Here is a 15,370-nt window from a genome sequence, read left to right on the forward strand (position 1 = left end):
AATGATGCTTGGCAGAAGAAGCAGGGCATATAATGCACGGCATGAAGATGCACCTCTGAACTGAGGGCAGACTAAGAAAGAAAACCAGCTGATTTGGTGAAGTTTGTATAGGATGTTAATTTCACATGCATTTCTCTAAACCACACGTGCTCCGTTCACGCTCCGCTCTGAACTGCCTTGCTGGTCATCTGGCCTCACCTTGCCCGCACACACAAGACCAGATTTAGGACACAGGTTTCCTGGCTCATTTAGGAACTAAGCGCACCAGGAGCAGGCAGCTGCAAGGAACAGGTCTGACATGTCAGAGACTCGGGCCACCGGCAATCCACCCGGCGGGGAGGATGCCGGACGAACACGGCAAACAAACTGCAGCGCACGCAGCGAGCACCCGCAGCCCTGAGCGGAGCGCTCGGCCCTGAGCCCGCGGGACCCGCACCGAGAGCCGTGCCCGGCCCGGAGCACCGCCCGGGACGAGGGGAAGGCGGCGGCTCCGTCCCACCCGCGCTGCCCGCGGGATGCCCGGCGGGAGCGGCCCCGCGCCGCGCCCGCTCCTCACCCGCGTCCAGCCCCAGCTGGTAGCAGGCCAGCGGCTCCAGCGACAGCTTGTATCCCTCGAACTTGGGGTCCAGCAGCAGGCGCTTGGCCTGCAGGGAGCAGTGCGCGGCGCCCGCCATCCCGCGCCGCCGCGAAAACTTCGGGAAGCGCCGGCAACTCCGCGGGCCCCGGGGAACGCGCGGCAGCGGCCGCGGAGCACCACGGGAGGAGGGTGCGCGAGCTCCCGGCGGCCGCGGTGCATGCTGGGAGCTGTAGTCCGGGCCCGCGGGCAGCCGCGCGCCCGGGGCGCGCCGGGAGCTGTAGTCGCCGAGCCCGGACTACGTTTCCCGGCGGCGCGCGCGCCCGGAGCGGTGGGGCAGGCGGCGCATGGCGCGTCCCGCGGGCGGCTCCGCCTCTGCTGCACGGACCGGCGGGGCTGCGGCGGCGGTGAGCCGGGAGCCCGCGGGGAGCGAACCGGCCGGGCCTGCCCCGCCGGACCCTCGCTCCGGGGCGCGCCGGGCGGGCCGAGCGCCGGGGGCGCCGGGCGGGAGGGCCGGGCTGCGGAGAGGCCGCGCCCGGCGGGGGTGGGCCGTGCCCGCGGGCCGCCCGGTGGGTGCCGAGCCGAGCTGGTCTCCGAGCCCGCCACACGCCGCTGCTCCGCTCCTTAACCGCGGGCATCTGCCGGTGGACAGAACACTGACTGGGTTTTTTGTTGGGTGAATGACACCAGCACTTGTCGAAACTCTGCTTTGCTCTGTGTAGGTTTGTGGAAAACGTAGATTTCCAAAATGAATAAAGATGCGCAGATGCGAGCAACCATTAACCAAAAGCTGATAGAAACAGGAGAGCGAGAACGGTAAGTTGACTTCCTGCTCCATGTCGGTGAGAGTTTGATTAAATGCATCAAACCTGCACTACACCTAGAAGTAAAGTAAACTCACTCAAATAAACTCTATTCTAGATTCTTTAAATGTTTGCACGTGAAAGTCTCGAATATTATATAAACTATTTTAAAAATGCCTTTTGAACAGTTTTATTTAGTTTTCCAATTTGAAAGAGCTAATGGGGAAATAAAGGAGGGGCTAAGTGGCTTATGAACTCTAAAGCTTTCTCTTTGTAGGTATTTTGTGTTGGAATGATTCATGTAAGAATCAGTGTTCCTTGCAATTTGTTGCAGTTTAAATCTTATTGTTTCCTGATAAGAAGAATGAAACAAAACTTCCCTTTTTACTTTTAAGTTTTTCTTGTGTTTCTAGCTCTTTTGTTAGGTGAGGCAATACACAGTAGAATACATAAAGCAACACTTGTGCAAGTCATTGCAGAGATCCCAACAAAGGCAAACAAGTAAATTGCACAATGTTTTTGGCCGGTTGTTGTCCCTTCAATCTCTTTTATTGTCCTTATATTTACATATCACTAAGAGTGCTTGTGACATTTCCCTCCTCGTGGTTTCACTGTGCTTGCAACACCATGCACCAAAAGCTGTATTTCCTTCATTTTTAAAGGCCTGTATGAGAATAATTTTTTTTTCTTGGGTCATGACCTAACCTTATAGCTGGTGTAACCTTTTGTACCCTGACATGGTATCTCTGCTCTACATCTTTTTTGGTTGTGACCATCCCCTTGGACATTGCATAGAGCTTCAGCAAAGCAAGCAGTTTCTTGAAATGGTATTGAGATCTATTTTATGCTAATTTAAGAATAGGAACTGTTTTATCAAGATGCAAAAGCTGTCTTATAAACAGGCTTTATCAGAGCTATTCTGTGATTAGGGGCAGAGCACTTGGATTTCTTGAGCTGAGAAATATCCAGAGGCACCCATTTCATCTGTATTCTTACTCTGCTTTTTTTGTCATTAGTTCATCTGTCCTTTACACAATTCACTGAGTAAAAGGGATTAAACCTACTCTATTCAGCCTCTTGCTACAATCCTTTCATTCATAAAAACAGGGTTTTGCTAGAGCTATTTATGATAGTACCAGATAAGCAGGCTTGCTAGCTAATGGAGAAAAGGGTAAAAGATTGAAGTTATTTATCATAGCTTACTTTCATTTTCCATTCTCCTGGTTTTTAGTACTAATTTTCACTTTTCTTTTAGCTATTTTTCAATATTCTGTTTTGATAAATGGAGTAGATGCTTCATTGTGGCAAATTGTTATGTCTTTCTAATGCCTGAGTCCTTGTTGCTTGAGATTACATAGCTAACCATGCTTAGGAAGATAAGATATAGGATCCTTCATTTTCAACCAGAACGAGGTAATGTGTAACTGAGGAGATAAACATGCAGTTGAGCAGTGCAGAATTCTTCCAGAAAGGTGAGGGAGAAAGTTTTACGTACTTTAAAGACTTGGTATCAGGTGAAATACTCCAACTTTGAAAGTTTGCATACATCTGCTACCAGAGTAGACTCTGTTTGAGTAATTCAAGGGCCTCTAACTTTTTCTCTAGGCTGCAGCATCCACATTGCCTGAAGCAGTTCTGTGAGTTATCCCTGGAGGTACCAAATCCTCATATCCAACATGGTAAACTGAAATTGGAACTCATTTGGCTTTGGATTCACCTGCAGTTCAGCCTTTTCTGCTGCTGGTCTGGGAGCTCTTGGGTAGTAATTACAGGCTTGGCTTTCAAACTGGAGCATATTTAAGCTGAGAGGAATGTTTGCTGTTCTAACAAGTTTTATATTGTCTTAACAGCCTTAAAGAGTTGCTGAGAGCCAAGTTAATTGAATGTGGCTGGAAGGATCAGTTGAAGGCACATTGCAAAGGTAACAGTGGTCAATTAAATAATTTTCTTTGTAGTCAACTGAGATTCTGGCCAAATAAAGGTCCCAGATGAAGGCTTTTCTGACAGTTTAAACAAGACCTGGGCAAGAGGAATGTATCCCTGGCAACATGACATTTATGTTTAAACATGTTACTGAATTGAGATTTTCTCAGTTTTGACATCTGTATTTTTCAGTAGTGTGCAAGGCACTATAAGTAAACAGTTGTTTCAATACTGATGTGTGTTAATAATAGCCTTTATTTTGCTATATATTTATTCCTTTCTCTCTGACATACTTTTTGACTTGGCTGATGTACAGAAATCTTGTTTAACCCATTTGGAAGAATAGTAGGGATTTACTGTCTGTGATTTTCTTTATTGTATGTTCCAAAGTGTTTTTTCAGTTGCACCTTTCCTACTACTTGTAAATAATGTGTTTTAAGAGATAAGTGAGCCAACTTGTGAACTGCTCCAACACACCAGTAAAAGGCACATCTGGTAGTGCTCTGATGAGATAAAACATTTTAATGTTTGTTTTTGGAATGTGAGCTGATCAAGATGCATCAGCAGTGACAAGCCATCCTTAAGCCTTTGGCTTGAGTGAGAGACTAAAATCCACTGTACAATGCAGTAGGTACTGAGCTAATAACCCATATTTAAATCCCATGCTATTTCATATTCTCCCATGACTATCTAGGCAGGTTTTGTCTCTTAAATCACCAGCACAGGTTGTCGTCTTATGAGTGGATTAAAAGACTTAAAGTATTGTTCTTGGTCTTCCCCAGATGTCATTAAAGAAAAAGGATTAGAGCATGTTACTGTTGATGATTTGGTGGCAGAAATCACTCCCAAAGGCAGAGGTAAGAAAATGCAAATGTAAATGGAGTAGTACATCAATAAACATACATGCCTCTATTTCATGAATGTTTTGAAAGCACCATCATGAGCTTGCCTGTGTTGGATTCAAGGAAAAGTGTTAATAGCTTAATATTAACTACAAATGAAACATGTGAATTTGTATTGTGTAGCAGCCTTCAGATTACTTTTGCAGATTATATTATTTAGTCATGTCTAAATTAATTTTTATAATTGACTTAATAGTCCCAAATCACGTATGCAACACAGATGTTTTAAAATTCCAAATATTTTAATATGGAAAATCAGAACTAACAGTTCTAGTGGAGTGGGAATGGGAAGAGTAAAGGACATAGCATACACATTCCAAAAAAAGTGAAATCACATAAGGAAATTGCAGTTGTCTTTATATCGTTCTTCTCGGGCTCTCTAGCAGAGTTCAGTATTAATGGTAGAAACTTCATTAAGGTCTAAATAAAAATAGGCCTTCAAAATAGCTTGCTTGATTCATTTACTCAGAGGCCAGGGTTGAGATTTTTTTGGTCTTAAATTTATGAAGAAAAAAGGTAGGATAATCACACTTGTTCTGGTTTATATCCTGTTTCATGTTGAATAATCCTTTTCCTCAAACTTTCCAATTTTCTGAACTAGGAATAGGCAAAAAAACTGATCAGTAACAACATTGTTCTCAACAGATCTCAATTTTAGCCTGTTTTAAATGGGAAAAATATAGATATGCTCTATGAAAATCAAGTAGCTTCAGTTACTTTAGGTATTAATATAATTGCAAGAACAGTAAAAAAATAGAAATGGCTGTTGTGAAAGAACAGAAATGGCTCTTGTAAAAGTATGGGTTTAGCATTCTTTTTATTATGTCTTTTTTTACTTCTTGCTTTCTTATATGTGTTTCAGCTTTGGTACCAGACAGTGTAAAGAAAGAACTCTTACAAAGAATAAGAACCTTCCTTGCTCAGCATGCCAGTCTTTAACTTTGACATTCATCTGGGATACAGTTTCCTGTATTGCATCAATTGTGTCAGGATTGGAATGCAGTTTACATACTTGAGGAAGAAAAATCATTAAATTTTCTTCACACTGCGTCGATTGTTTAAACTTGGTGTTATTTTAATAAAAAATTTTGTGGACTCATGGTTCTGAGGTGATTCTCTCAGTGGACTGTAATGTGGTGTCACTTGTTCCAGTTTTTAGTAAGCCATAACTTTATACAATTGTGGAACCTTGCAAAGTTTTTCAGAGAAGAAGCACAGTTAAAAAGTATGTTGACCAGAAATGCAGAGAAGTATATAAAAAAGTGTGGGAAATGGGATACTGCTGAGCATAGCCTTTCTGATTTTCCCAGCGTAAGCAGGAAAAAGTTAAGACTATGTGAAACTGTTGGTGAAATTCCTTTTGTATTTCTTTTCTAGAGAATGAATTGTTTGAAGTCTCTGACATGGGTTACAAGTATTTACTCAGCAATTCATAAGAAGTTGAATTCTTCAAGAAAAAGGCAGTTGTATCTTTCATTAGTAATTCTTTTCACATTTACTTTGAGTCGCTATTCTAATTCTGAACAATTGCTGCTTTCTAGCCTTGCCCATATTACTGGTATTTTTTATGTGGATCTTTGAGGCCTTTTGAAATTGAAGTATAGTTCAGTAACTTGCCACTGAAAGTCTGCTAGCAAGTCTAGCATTTTTAATTCATGTATCTAGAAGCGTAACATCAGACAAGTCTATATATAGCAAAAATAAATTTTATGAATAGAGAGGATCAAGAAAGAGACTTTGAAGTGAGAATGTTTAATTTCTCCCATCTTATATTTGTGGTTTAGAATAGGCTATAAAGTGGAAGAGAAGCATAAGCAGAAACTGAATGAGCAATCGGATACTATTGTGACTCGGTGGCTATTGTGAAAAATTACTGACTCAACATAATAGTCACACTCCTAATTAGAATTCTGTAAAAACTGTCATTTAGGAAGTCACTCCAGTGCCAGTGGGTTGCGCTGTTCATCACTGCTGCGAGCTCGCAGCTGAGGAGCCGCCCGGGGGCAGCCGCGCCCTGCGCACAGGGAGCGCTCCCGTTCCATCCCAGCCCCAGGGGTGCGGGACAGAACCGCGGTGCTGGGCACAGAGCGCTCCCGTTCCATCCCAGCGCCTGGGGTGCGGGACGGAACCGCGGTGCTGGGCACAGAGCACACCGAGTGTGAGCGCTCCCGTTCCATCCCAGCGCCGTGGGTGCGGGACGGAACCGCGGCACCGAGCGCTCCTGTCGCTGGGACACTCGGCTCGCAGCCGGAGCATCAGCGGCGCGGGGCTGGCAGAGCCACAGCGGCAGTGCCGGGCTGAGAGCGCTCCAGTGCCTGCTCAGACCGGGGAAGAGAGGTCTGGCAACAGCCAAAGGTAAAGTTTGTCAATAGACAGGAGTTGGTATAAACAGGGTAATACCAACATCAACAGGACAAGATGTAGCTGGTCATGAACTTCTTTTGTCTATAAAATCCAAGTTCCTGCTAAGACTGAAAAAATGCTGGAACCAAGATTGCAGATCTGCTGCAGATATCCCTCCTGAAGGCCTTGCCTGTGCTGTTTTAAATCTACCTTCATGCCATTTTGAGCATATTTGCTGTATGCCATTGCCTCTGTGTTGTTAAATAATGGTGGAGGTTAAGAAGTAGACAATTCTTTCACTTAAAGATTCACCGTGTTTTTTAAAATGTGTTTTTGCATTAATGGATTAAACCCTGCTGGCAGCTCAGCCCCACACAGCTGCTCACTCACTCCCCCCAACAGCCAGTGCGATGAGAAAAAGAATCTGAGGCATAAAAGTTAGAAAACTCATGGGTTGAAATAAAGGTAATTTAATAGGTAAGGCAAAAGCCATGCACACAAGCATAGCAAAACAAGGAATTCATTCACGACTTCCCACCAGAAGGCAGGTATTCAGATATCTTCAGGAAAGCAGAGCTCCATCCTGGTTAAGTTACTATGGAAGACAAATGCGACCACCCCAAATATCTCCCCTTTGCTTCTCCTTCCAGCTTTATCTGCTGGCCCCCAGTTGGGGTCAGTTATCCTGGATGGATCCTCTTCCCACTCCTTATGCATCCCCAGTCCCCTCACTGGTGGGGTGGAGTGAGGATAAAAGGCCTTGATGGTGTGTAAACACCACTCAGCAGTAATGAAAACATCCCATCTTAACACTGATTCGAGCACAAATTGAAAACAGCCCTGTGATAGCTACTATGAAGAATATTAGCTCCCTCCCAGCCAAACCAGCACAGTATGTCAATCCAATGTTTGTAATTTTATTTGCAATATGTTCTATTTGAATTGCACATATATACAATTATTGTGAGTTCTTCATTCCAGACTTGATACACCCAATGCTAGTACTTGATGGAGTACATTATGTTTCTTCACACATTCTAGCAGCATATATGCTACCTGAGCCTGTTTTATATACATCAAAGCTGTAAAATACCAACAGCAGTCCTACCCTTTTGTTCTTAGAGGTCTTTGCTAATGTTCTTCAGTGTTTCACACATGACTTTAGAAGTCTTTGCTTAATGAATGGCTGCAGCATGCCATGGGCACACAATTGACTTGCTCCAGAGCTATCAATTGATTTCCTTTACTGTGTCAGAGAGGGCCAGATTTAAGGTATTCATACATTGAACTGTGGAAGACTTGTCTCATCTGTAAACATTTGAAGTTCCACTTGGAACATGACAGCTAAAGTGCAATGTAGTCCTCTGCAGTCAACTCACACTTGGCACAGAATAAAAATTGAATGCTGTACAGATTTTCAGAAAATTGTGCTGACCAATCTGAAGCTAAAGGCTTGACAACATGCTCTTCACATGCTGCCAAAAATAAGCTATAAAGTCCTGCCCAGACTGGCTTAAAATGCAAGAGTGTTCAGAGACTTGCAAAAGGAAGGGGAGAGTGACTGCATTCCAGAGACACACCAGTGGCTCCTGTCTCAGGGTACCTCTGGCTGCTCTTTGATGTAAACAGCCCAATGCCACTTGTTCCCCATGTGAATTCTGTTAATCACACCAGGGCAGCCTCCATTAAGTAGAGAGCAGATGAGCCGGGAGCATGTTGGACAATATATGCACTTCCAAATTAGACTGGAGTGTCCTGGTCAAAGGTATCTCAGTGGATCTTCTAAGAGTGAAGTTAGATTTGCAGTGATACCAGCAATGAGAGATGGTTTCTTTGTGGCCTCATTTTTTTGTTTGTTTGTTTGTTGTTTTTTTTTTTTTTTGTTTTAACTGCAGGTTCATTCTCAGATGCACAGTCTCAGTTTTTGCACATTTGTTTGAGTATTGAAAACAGCACCACTTAGGATTCAGTCAGAGCATTTTTGTTTTCCCACACTGAAAAATACAATGATTTGTGTTTTTAAAGGTTCTATACCTCTAGCATATACAGACAGGGAGATGCATTAACTAATTTTTCTTCAAAATTTCCACATTTTCAATGTCATGAAATGCACTGATTCCTTACAAAGGAAGACAGCACCCAGAACTAAACAGCTGTGAAGTGAGAATTCAGGATTTATGTGAATTCCCTCAACTGTGGGAATATAATTTTTTAGCTGGCCTAGTGCATATATATTCCAGTAGCTGGTTCAGCTTCATATTTTTGTAGACAAGTCTGCAAAAAATAAAAGAGTTTGTAAACAGACATGGAAATAATGGGTTGGATAACAGCTAGAGTAAATTGGTATAGCTCTGGATGTGCACTAATCCAAATCCTATGTGACAGAAATTGAATAGTTCTACTGCTGTCAATGAAAGGCCAATAGAAAAAAGTTAGATTAGCCTACCCCTTAGTCAGGTCCTGAGGGGTCTGAAATGCTCCATGAGCTGAAATTTGTTTGATTCTAGTTTGTTTGATAATTATTTTTCCATGAACATTTCTCTATATTGACATAGTTCAGTAAAAAAAATGCTACAAACCAGTGACATCACCAATATTTTCTGCTGGGATGTCAAAATTATACTCACATCTTAGATAGAATGATTTTGCTATCACAGGTTTTTCCAATTTTTTTTTTTTATTTTTTTATTTTTTTTTTTTGGATGAGGGTGTTATTTATCTTCTCCCTGTTCCTTCTTCACTCCTATTTGCTGCCAGAATGTTGCAGTATGGCCCTTTATCACTTGGAGAGCAAGTACATCTGAACTCTTGTTTAAATCCAGTAAGATCCCATCAGTGCTATTAGAAAATATTTGCTGCATCTCATTTCTCTCTGGAGGGTCCTTTGAGGTGACAGCTCTGCACTTTCTCATCCGTGCCATCATCTTATTGAATGTGTTTAATTGTAGCAATTGTGGCACCTTGTGAGTTTGGCTTTAACTTAGTGATTGAGTTTTTACTGGAGCAATGAAAATACCCAGTGTTTCTACCTGCTGGGTCTCTTTGGCTTTATTTAAATTTCTAAGTATTTGCAATTGAAATCAGAGTTGTGTTCTACTTGGCTTGTTTTTCTCACTATTCATTTTCCAAAAAAGAAACAGCTGTGGCTGCAGAGCCAAATGTGTAATGACTGGAGCTCAAAATGAGGAAAAACAAATTCCTTTCCTCATAAATAATTTATATTTCACCACCTTAGTGTAATAAATAGGCTAATTGGTATTCTGCTTGGAATAACAAAGCCTAATCTCACTTCAGTGTTATTTCACATTTACCATGATGCTTTCCATCTGAACAGTACTATTCTTAAAAACATTTTTTTATGCTTAGCTTTTAACTAGTTATATAGTAACAGATCATAAAAATGTCCCTCTAAGAAATCCCTGCTAATTTCTGTTTGCTGGAGTCACTAGGAAACAGGTATCCATTCTTTCCATCACTGATCCTGAGGTAAGATATAAAGTTGCTGTTGATCAAATTAATGTTTGGCAGCCTGTGGGTGAGCACTGAGCAGGGCAGAGCAACCTGGGCTCTTCTGTGCCTGGCTCTCATCCAGGCACACTGTCTGTGAACAAAGCACAGTGTTGGGGTTTGGTCCAGTGCTCAGGGAAAAAGCTACACAATTCTCTGGAAAGCACTGACACTGGAAATCACAGAAAACCCAGCATCTGCTTCCAAGGGTTCTTTGAATACCTACGAGCAGAAATGAGCACAACACTGACCCTAGCTTTGTTGCATTGGTGAGTCTGATGCTCAGCTTGCAGTTTTGAAAGGAAGTAGGAAAAAATGGAGTACTGAAAGAGAAAAGGGAATTATTGAGGGCTAGCACTGCTAACTAAACTTGAAAAATCTCCCAATGTTATTCTATTGAAAAAAAAGGTGACACAGAATATGGTTGTGATGTGTCATAATCTTCTCAGGGAGAAAAAAAAGAAACAGAGGAAACTTTAACAGAGAAAGGATTAAAGAATACATGCAAAATAGAAGTCAGACAAACTCAAATTTAAAATTACAAGTGCTTAATCACTCAAACAAATAGTGAAGAAATGTTGTGGATCCTTCATTTTTTAATGCTTTCCTGAGTACATCACGCCTTCAAGGAAGAACTGCTTTAGTCCAGAGTTAATCAAACTTTATGGAAATACAGTACTCACCTATGATGCTCCCTAGATCTGGCAGCAGTTGCTCAGTTTCTCCCAGAAACAGAGAAATGAGATCCAGAATAAGCACTTTCCACAAAGAGAAATGCTTCTTTAGTTGAACACAAGCATCTGTTGTCAGCCCCAAACACAGGTGTGGCTGGGTGGAATGCATTGTCCTCAGAAGCTACAATGGAAGAGGCAGTAAAAGTTAAGCATTACAAAATCTTTTTTTTGTAACCTGGATGTAAAAATTCTGTCTCTAGCTAATCTGTTAACATTTTCATGCACATTTCATTCTGAGGTGAGTTTCTGCGCAAGCCCTGGATCCATTTGCTAATATTTGAGTTGTTCAGCTTACATTTCAAGATCTGTTGATGGATTTTGCAGGAGTTTCATCAAACAGTCAATGGCCAGAAGAGGACTGTTCTTTTGTTGAATGAAGATCAAAAAGAGTGTGATCTAAGCCTGGTTTCAGCCTACTGACTGATGTAATGATAAATATAACTTAAAATGCTTCCTCACTATCATGAAGTGAACAGGAAAACTTGATAATCACAGAATCACAAAATAAGCTGAGTTGGAAGGAATCCATAAGGATCAGAAAGTCAAAATAGTAGCTGTGCACAGGACCAACCCCAAGAACCACGCCCTGTGTCTGAGAGTATGGTCCAAACACTTCTTGAACTCTGTCAGGCTGGTGCTGTGACCATTCCCCTGGGGAGCTGTTCAGCGCCCAGCCACCCTCTGGGTGAAGAACCTTTTCCTGATATCCATTCTAAACCTCCTCTGGCACAGCTTCAGGCCATTTCCTTGAGTCCTGTCACTGCCACCACAGAGCAGGGATCAGTGCCTGCCCCTCCTTCCCATATGAGGAAGTTGTATATTGAATGAAAGGATGGATTTATTTTACTTCCTCATATCCTTTGTATGGTTGCTCTCTCCCTAAGACTGTATGTACATGAGGTTACACAGCTATATGCAAAATGAACTGTCAGTTTTTTAACCCGCATCAAAACTGAGATCTAATTTCCCAGTCCAAATTTTATTGAGACAGTAAGGTTTGTCTGAAGCTGTCATTGTTTTTAGACAAATTTTGGGAACTCAGCACTTCCAACAGCCACTTGGTCTTGGCACACTGCCATGCCTAGAGAGGCTCCCTGGAACAGAGGATAGACAGGGTTAAAGGAATAAAGTGGGTATTTATTAAAAAGGCTTTCAAAGGATACACCTTGGGCAGTACAAGAGCCTGGCTGTGACCATACCCAAGATGGATGGCATGTCACGAGTTTTCACACTTTGATAAGTTTTGGTCTATTTACATATTGGAGTTAGTTTTCCAATTACAGCTTCAGGTAATGAAGTCCCATCCTCCCAGACTGCTCTCCTCAATTCACTGTTGTTTACACTGTTTAGACCCAAACCTGCAACAGTATCCTTGTTTTTCGGCCTGGAAAAGGATTGTTTTGCCCAATAAACTGCGAAGAGAGCTTGCTAACATTTTATATGAAGTTCAGAGTCGCACACTAAGGCAGTACAGAATATGAAAAATATAAAAGCTAAAACTTAGGCATCAGCTGGTGTTCAGATAAGAATGCAAATTTTGAAATTTTTGGAGTATAATGTAGGTATTTTTTGCTGAACTGGTTTGTTTTAAAATGGGAAAAGCAAGGACTCATTATTAATATTTTGTTATTAAGTTCTTTTCCTAACTTCAGAGTAATCCTGCTTGAAATTAGACCATTTGACCTGTCATAAATTAGAGGCATAAATTAGAGGAATTTTCATTTTCTAAATTTCTAACAAATGCTGAAGTACAAAGAAACAAAGAACAGCTTCATTATTCTCTCCCCTCAAATACCAACAAACCAATCACAGCCTAAAACAATCTTTGGAAGAAAATCCTTTGCTTTCCTAAATGCTTTTTCCAATAAAACTTTGTGACATTGTTTCCATCCTATGCCCTCTCTCTCTTATTTTCTTGGAAATAATACATTTGCAGGCATGCACACACAAACACATCCATGTAACTAAATATTTTTATAAAGCAACATGCTGGTACTCAAGTATTTAGAGGATTTGAATTCAAATGCTAACATAGTCCCAAGGATTCACTTTCTGATAACTTCTACTTAATGAATTTTTTTCCTTGTAAAAACAAAAGACAGGCTGTGTAAGTTAAGAAAGATTACTTAATGGCTGCATAGGACAGAATTAAAGGAAGATTTTCTGTTTAGTAATGAAGTGATAAATTAGCTGTATAAAATAAAAACAGGTCCCATTTTCCTCTCTTGAATTTTTAGTTGAGAAATATGAGTAATATTGCAGGGACAAGGAAAACCGGATTTTGGTAGCACTCCTACCATCTATTCTGCATATTAACTCATCATATTAAATACAGAAACAGCAGAAGGAGCTGATGCTGTCAGCAGAGAGGAGAACCCAGGGTAGTCTCTTCAGGAAATTACTCAGCACTAGGCTAAAATCACACATTCCTCATCACCTCTGAGATAAAAACTGCCTGCCTGTTTCAACCTGAGTGGGTATTCCTCTAGCTGGCTGGGGATCCTGCCTCATAAAAGGTCCTGTCAGCTGGCCAGGCTCCAGGGTGAAGGTCAGTGCCTCAGACAGAGATGTGTAAAAGAGAGAGAACCCCTGAAACATCCTCAGGGGTGCAGTGAACCTGCCCAGTCCAGCAGAACAGCAGATCTGTGCAGTTGTCTGAGCTCAGGGAGACCTAAGCTGCTGCTGCTGCTCTTTGGCCCCTTTTGGCCACTGCTTCCAAAAAAGCTACTTGGAGTGTGCTCCATTTCAAAGTCACAAATATTCTTTTTATATATTACATTCTTGTTAAGTCAGTTTGTTGAATATTCCTATAAAGGCCTCTTACCAAGGTCACTGGTTTGGAATTTTCCTCTGCAAGGTATATCAAGTCTTAGTGGGAATAAAGGAAGTAATTTAAGATTCACTGGCAGAGGCAGAGGAGGGTACAGCTTGAGCAAGGAAAACCTTTAGAGAGAAAAGTGGCTTTTGTGACTGCTTGGCTACTTACTTGGGTCATATTTTCACACAGGCTAGGATACACATTTGCCTGAATTTAAGCAAATTATTTAGACAATACTTAGATATTACCCAAAATATATGCTCAGGTATACTACAAAGAAATGGAAAATGTATCTAACAATGGAACTGCCTCTTCTCATCTGGAGTTTCAAGACATTTTAATGAATAAATTTGCAGCAGTAGTGTATAAAATTACTTATGAATTTTACAGTAAAAACCTGCAATTTTTCTGTGGTTAGAACCATGAAAACTCTACTTTGACCAGAATTAAACACTCATTGAAGGTAAAATTTATTCTGTAAACGTAAAACTTGAATTACTACAAAATGCATCAGGAGGGTAATTGAGGAAAGGTACTCTTAGTTAAAAAGCTATTTGTAGCTTTAATAAACCACTTGAGAGAACAAACAAACAAATGAAGCACACATCCCATAGGAGGGAGAATTAATATTGAAAGAGAGATTGTATCACTTTTGCAGAGTGAGACTATTAAATAGATATGAATGTATCAGGATAATGGAACTATCAAACTTAGAAGTGATGGAAATTGCCATAGATGTAAAAGAAGTGACATTAGCACACTTGCAAATTGTCAAGTAATGTGGCTTAATATGTTTAAGTGTTAATCTGTAAAAGATATTAAAAAAAAATAGTTCTTTAACAAACTTGATTAATTTGCTGTAGCAGTACTGCATACAATATGGCAACAAAATACCCAAGACTTCAGGAGATTTCTTTAGGAAAATTAACTAAGCCAAAGGAATCCAAGTTTAAAACTTCAGAGCTGAGGGTTAATGACATTTTTGAACAATGAAGTATTTATCCCTGTGAACATTGATTTTAGAAATTAAGATATGTTTATAATTGTTATATTATTATTGGTCAGCCAATTTCCAGCTTTTTTTCATGAATGCAACAGCCACACACAGGTCTATTGTGCTTCAGGTGGATAGTGTGGGTGAGCCTTTCTGGCAGTTTTTATATTAAGCGTAGGTGTTCATATGCATATGTTAAAATCCTTCCTTGTCACTGTGGCATATTCCCTACTGAATATACAGAGTGTAATGCCAAAACCTGAATGTGTTTTCAATAGAAATGTGACTATCTGTCTTTATAACCTGACCTTTTCCAGTGTGTCACGCTTGCAGTTTTACTTTTCTGTGTGAATGAAGATTATCTCCCAGTTTCTGCTTTAGATAGAAAGTTATACTGAAAGGCATACCCCTACTACACAAATAGTTTTGAAATGGTTTTACAATTAAAACCAACATTGCATATGTGTTTCTCTTATTGAGGGTGGGTTCCGCAGGCATGAGGGTGTCAATCCTCAACAACATCATAGGAGTGCTGCCCTTAAGCTTGGCTACAGCCGTGTCCTGACTTGCTTTGGACTCTCCTGATCCTGGAGCAGTGCAGACTGCAGTGCAGGCTGGCTTGTCCTCACATCTGCCTCATCACCACAAGCCTGCCTGCTGCTCCGGGCTCTGAGCTGCCCCCAGGTCACCCTGCTCGTGTGGCTGGCAGGGTCCGTGCCCCATGGCCAGCTCTATCATGTTTGGCTCCTTGTCCCTTTGGGGCCTCTTCCTG

At 41.4% G+C, this 15,370-nt stretch overlaps 2 protein-coding genes across 4 annotated transcripts in view; one reads left to right on the plus strand and one right to left on the minus strand.

Annotated features, from left to right (window-relative positions):
- The window catches only part of NUDCD1 (NudC domain containing 1), a 31,547-nt gene extending 30,707 nt beyond the window's left edge, over nucleotides 1–840 (minus strand). The window contains exon 1 of one of the 3 annotated variants that reach the window (XR_013773714.1): nucleotides 557–827. Coding sequence is in view for 1 of the 3 variants with exons in the window: in XM_079301577.1 (XP_079157703.1) it covers nucleotides 557–674 (118 nt within the window). In the remaining 2 variants the exon portion in view is untranslated. Of the gene's footprint in view, nucleotides 1–556 lie in introns of all 3 variants that reach the window. The other 2 variants (XR_013773715.1, XM_079301577.1) reach the window with 2 other exon arrangements.
- Nucleotides 841–972: 132 nt separating this feature from the next.
- Nucleotides 973–5,297, plus strand: ENY2 (ENY2 transcription and export complex 2 subunit). The gene is made up of 4 exons (XM_079301582.1): nucleotides 973–1,390; nucleotides 3,228–3,298; nucleotides 4,083–4,157; nucleotides 5,065–5,297. Exons 1-4 carry the CDS (start codon nucleotides 1,323–1,325, stop codon nucleotides 5,139–5,141), a joined length of 291 nt encoding a protein of 96 aa, XP_079157708.1. The 5' UTR covers nucleotides 973–1,322; the 3' UTR covers nucleotides 5,142–5,297.
- The last annotated feature ends 10,073 nt before the right edge of the window (nucleotides 5,298–15,370 follow it).

This window comes from Erithacus rubecula (genome assembly GCF_903797595.1).
Source record: "Erithacus rubecula genome assembly, chromosome: 3".
NCBI lineage: Eukaryota > Metazoa > Chordata > Aves > Passeriformes > Muscicapidae > Erithacus > Erithacus rubecula.

Bases quoted from the DNA above. Each gene is read 5' to 3' on its own strand.
- ENY2 (XM_079301582.1), top strand. From the start codon at position 1,323: ATGAATAAAGATGCGCAGATGCGAGCAACCATTAACCAAAAGCTGATA. The intron at 1,391-3,227 runs GTAAGTTGACTT...TTGTCTTAACAG, and splicing joins GAAACAGGAGAGCGAGAACG to CCTTAAAGAGTTGCTGAGAG. The intron at 4,158-5,064 runs GTAAGAAAATGC...TATGTGTTTCAG, and splicing joins AATCACTCCCAAAGGCAGAG to CTTTGGTACCAGACAGTGTA.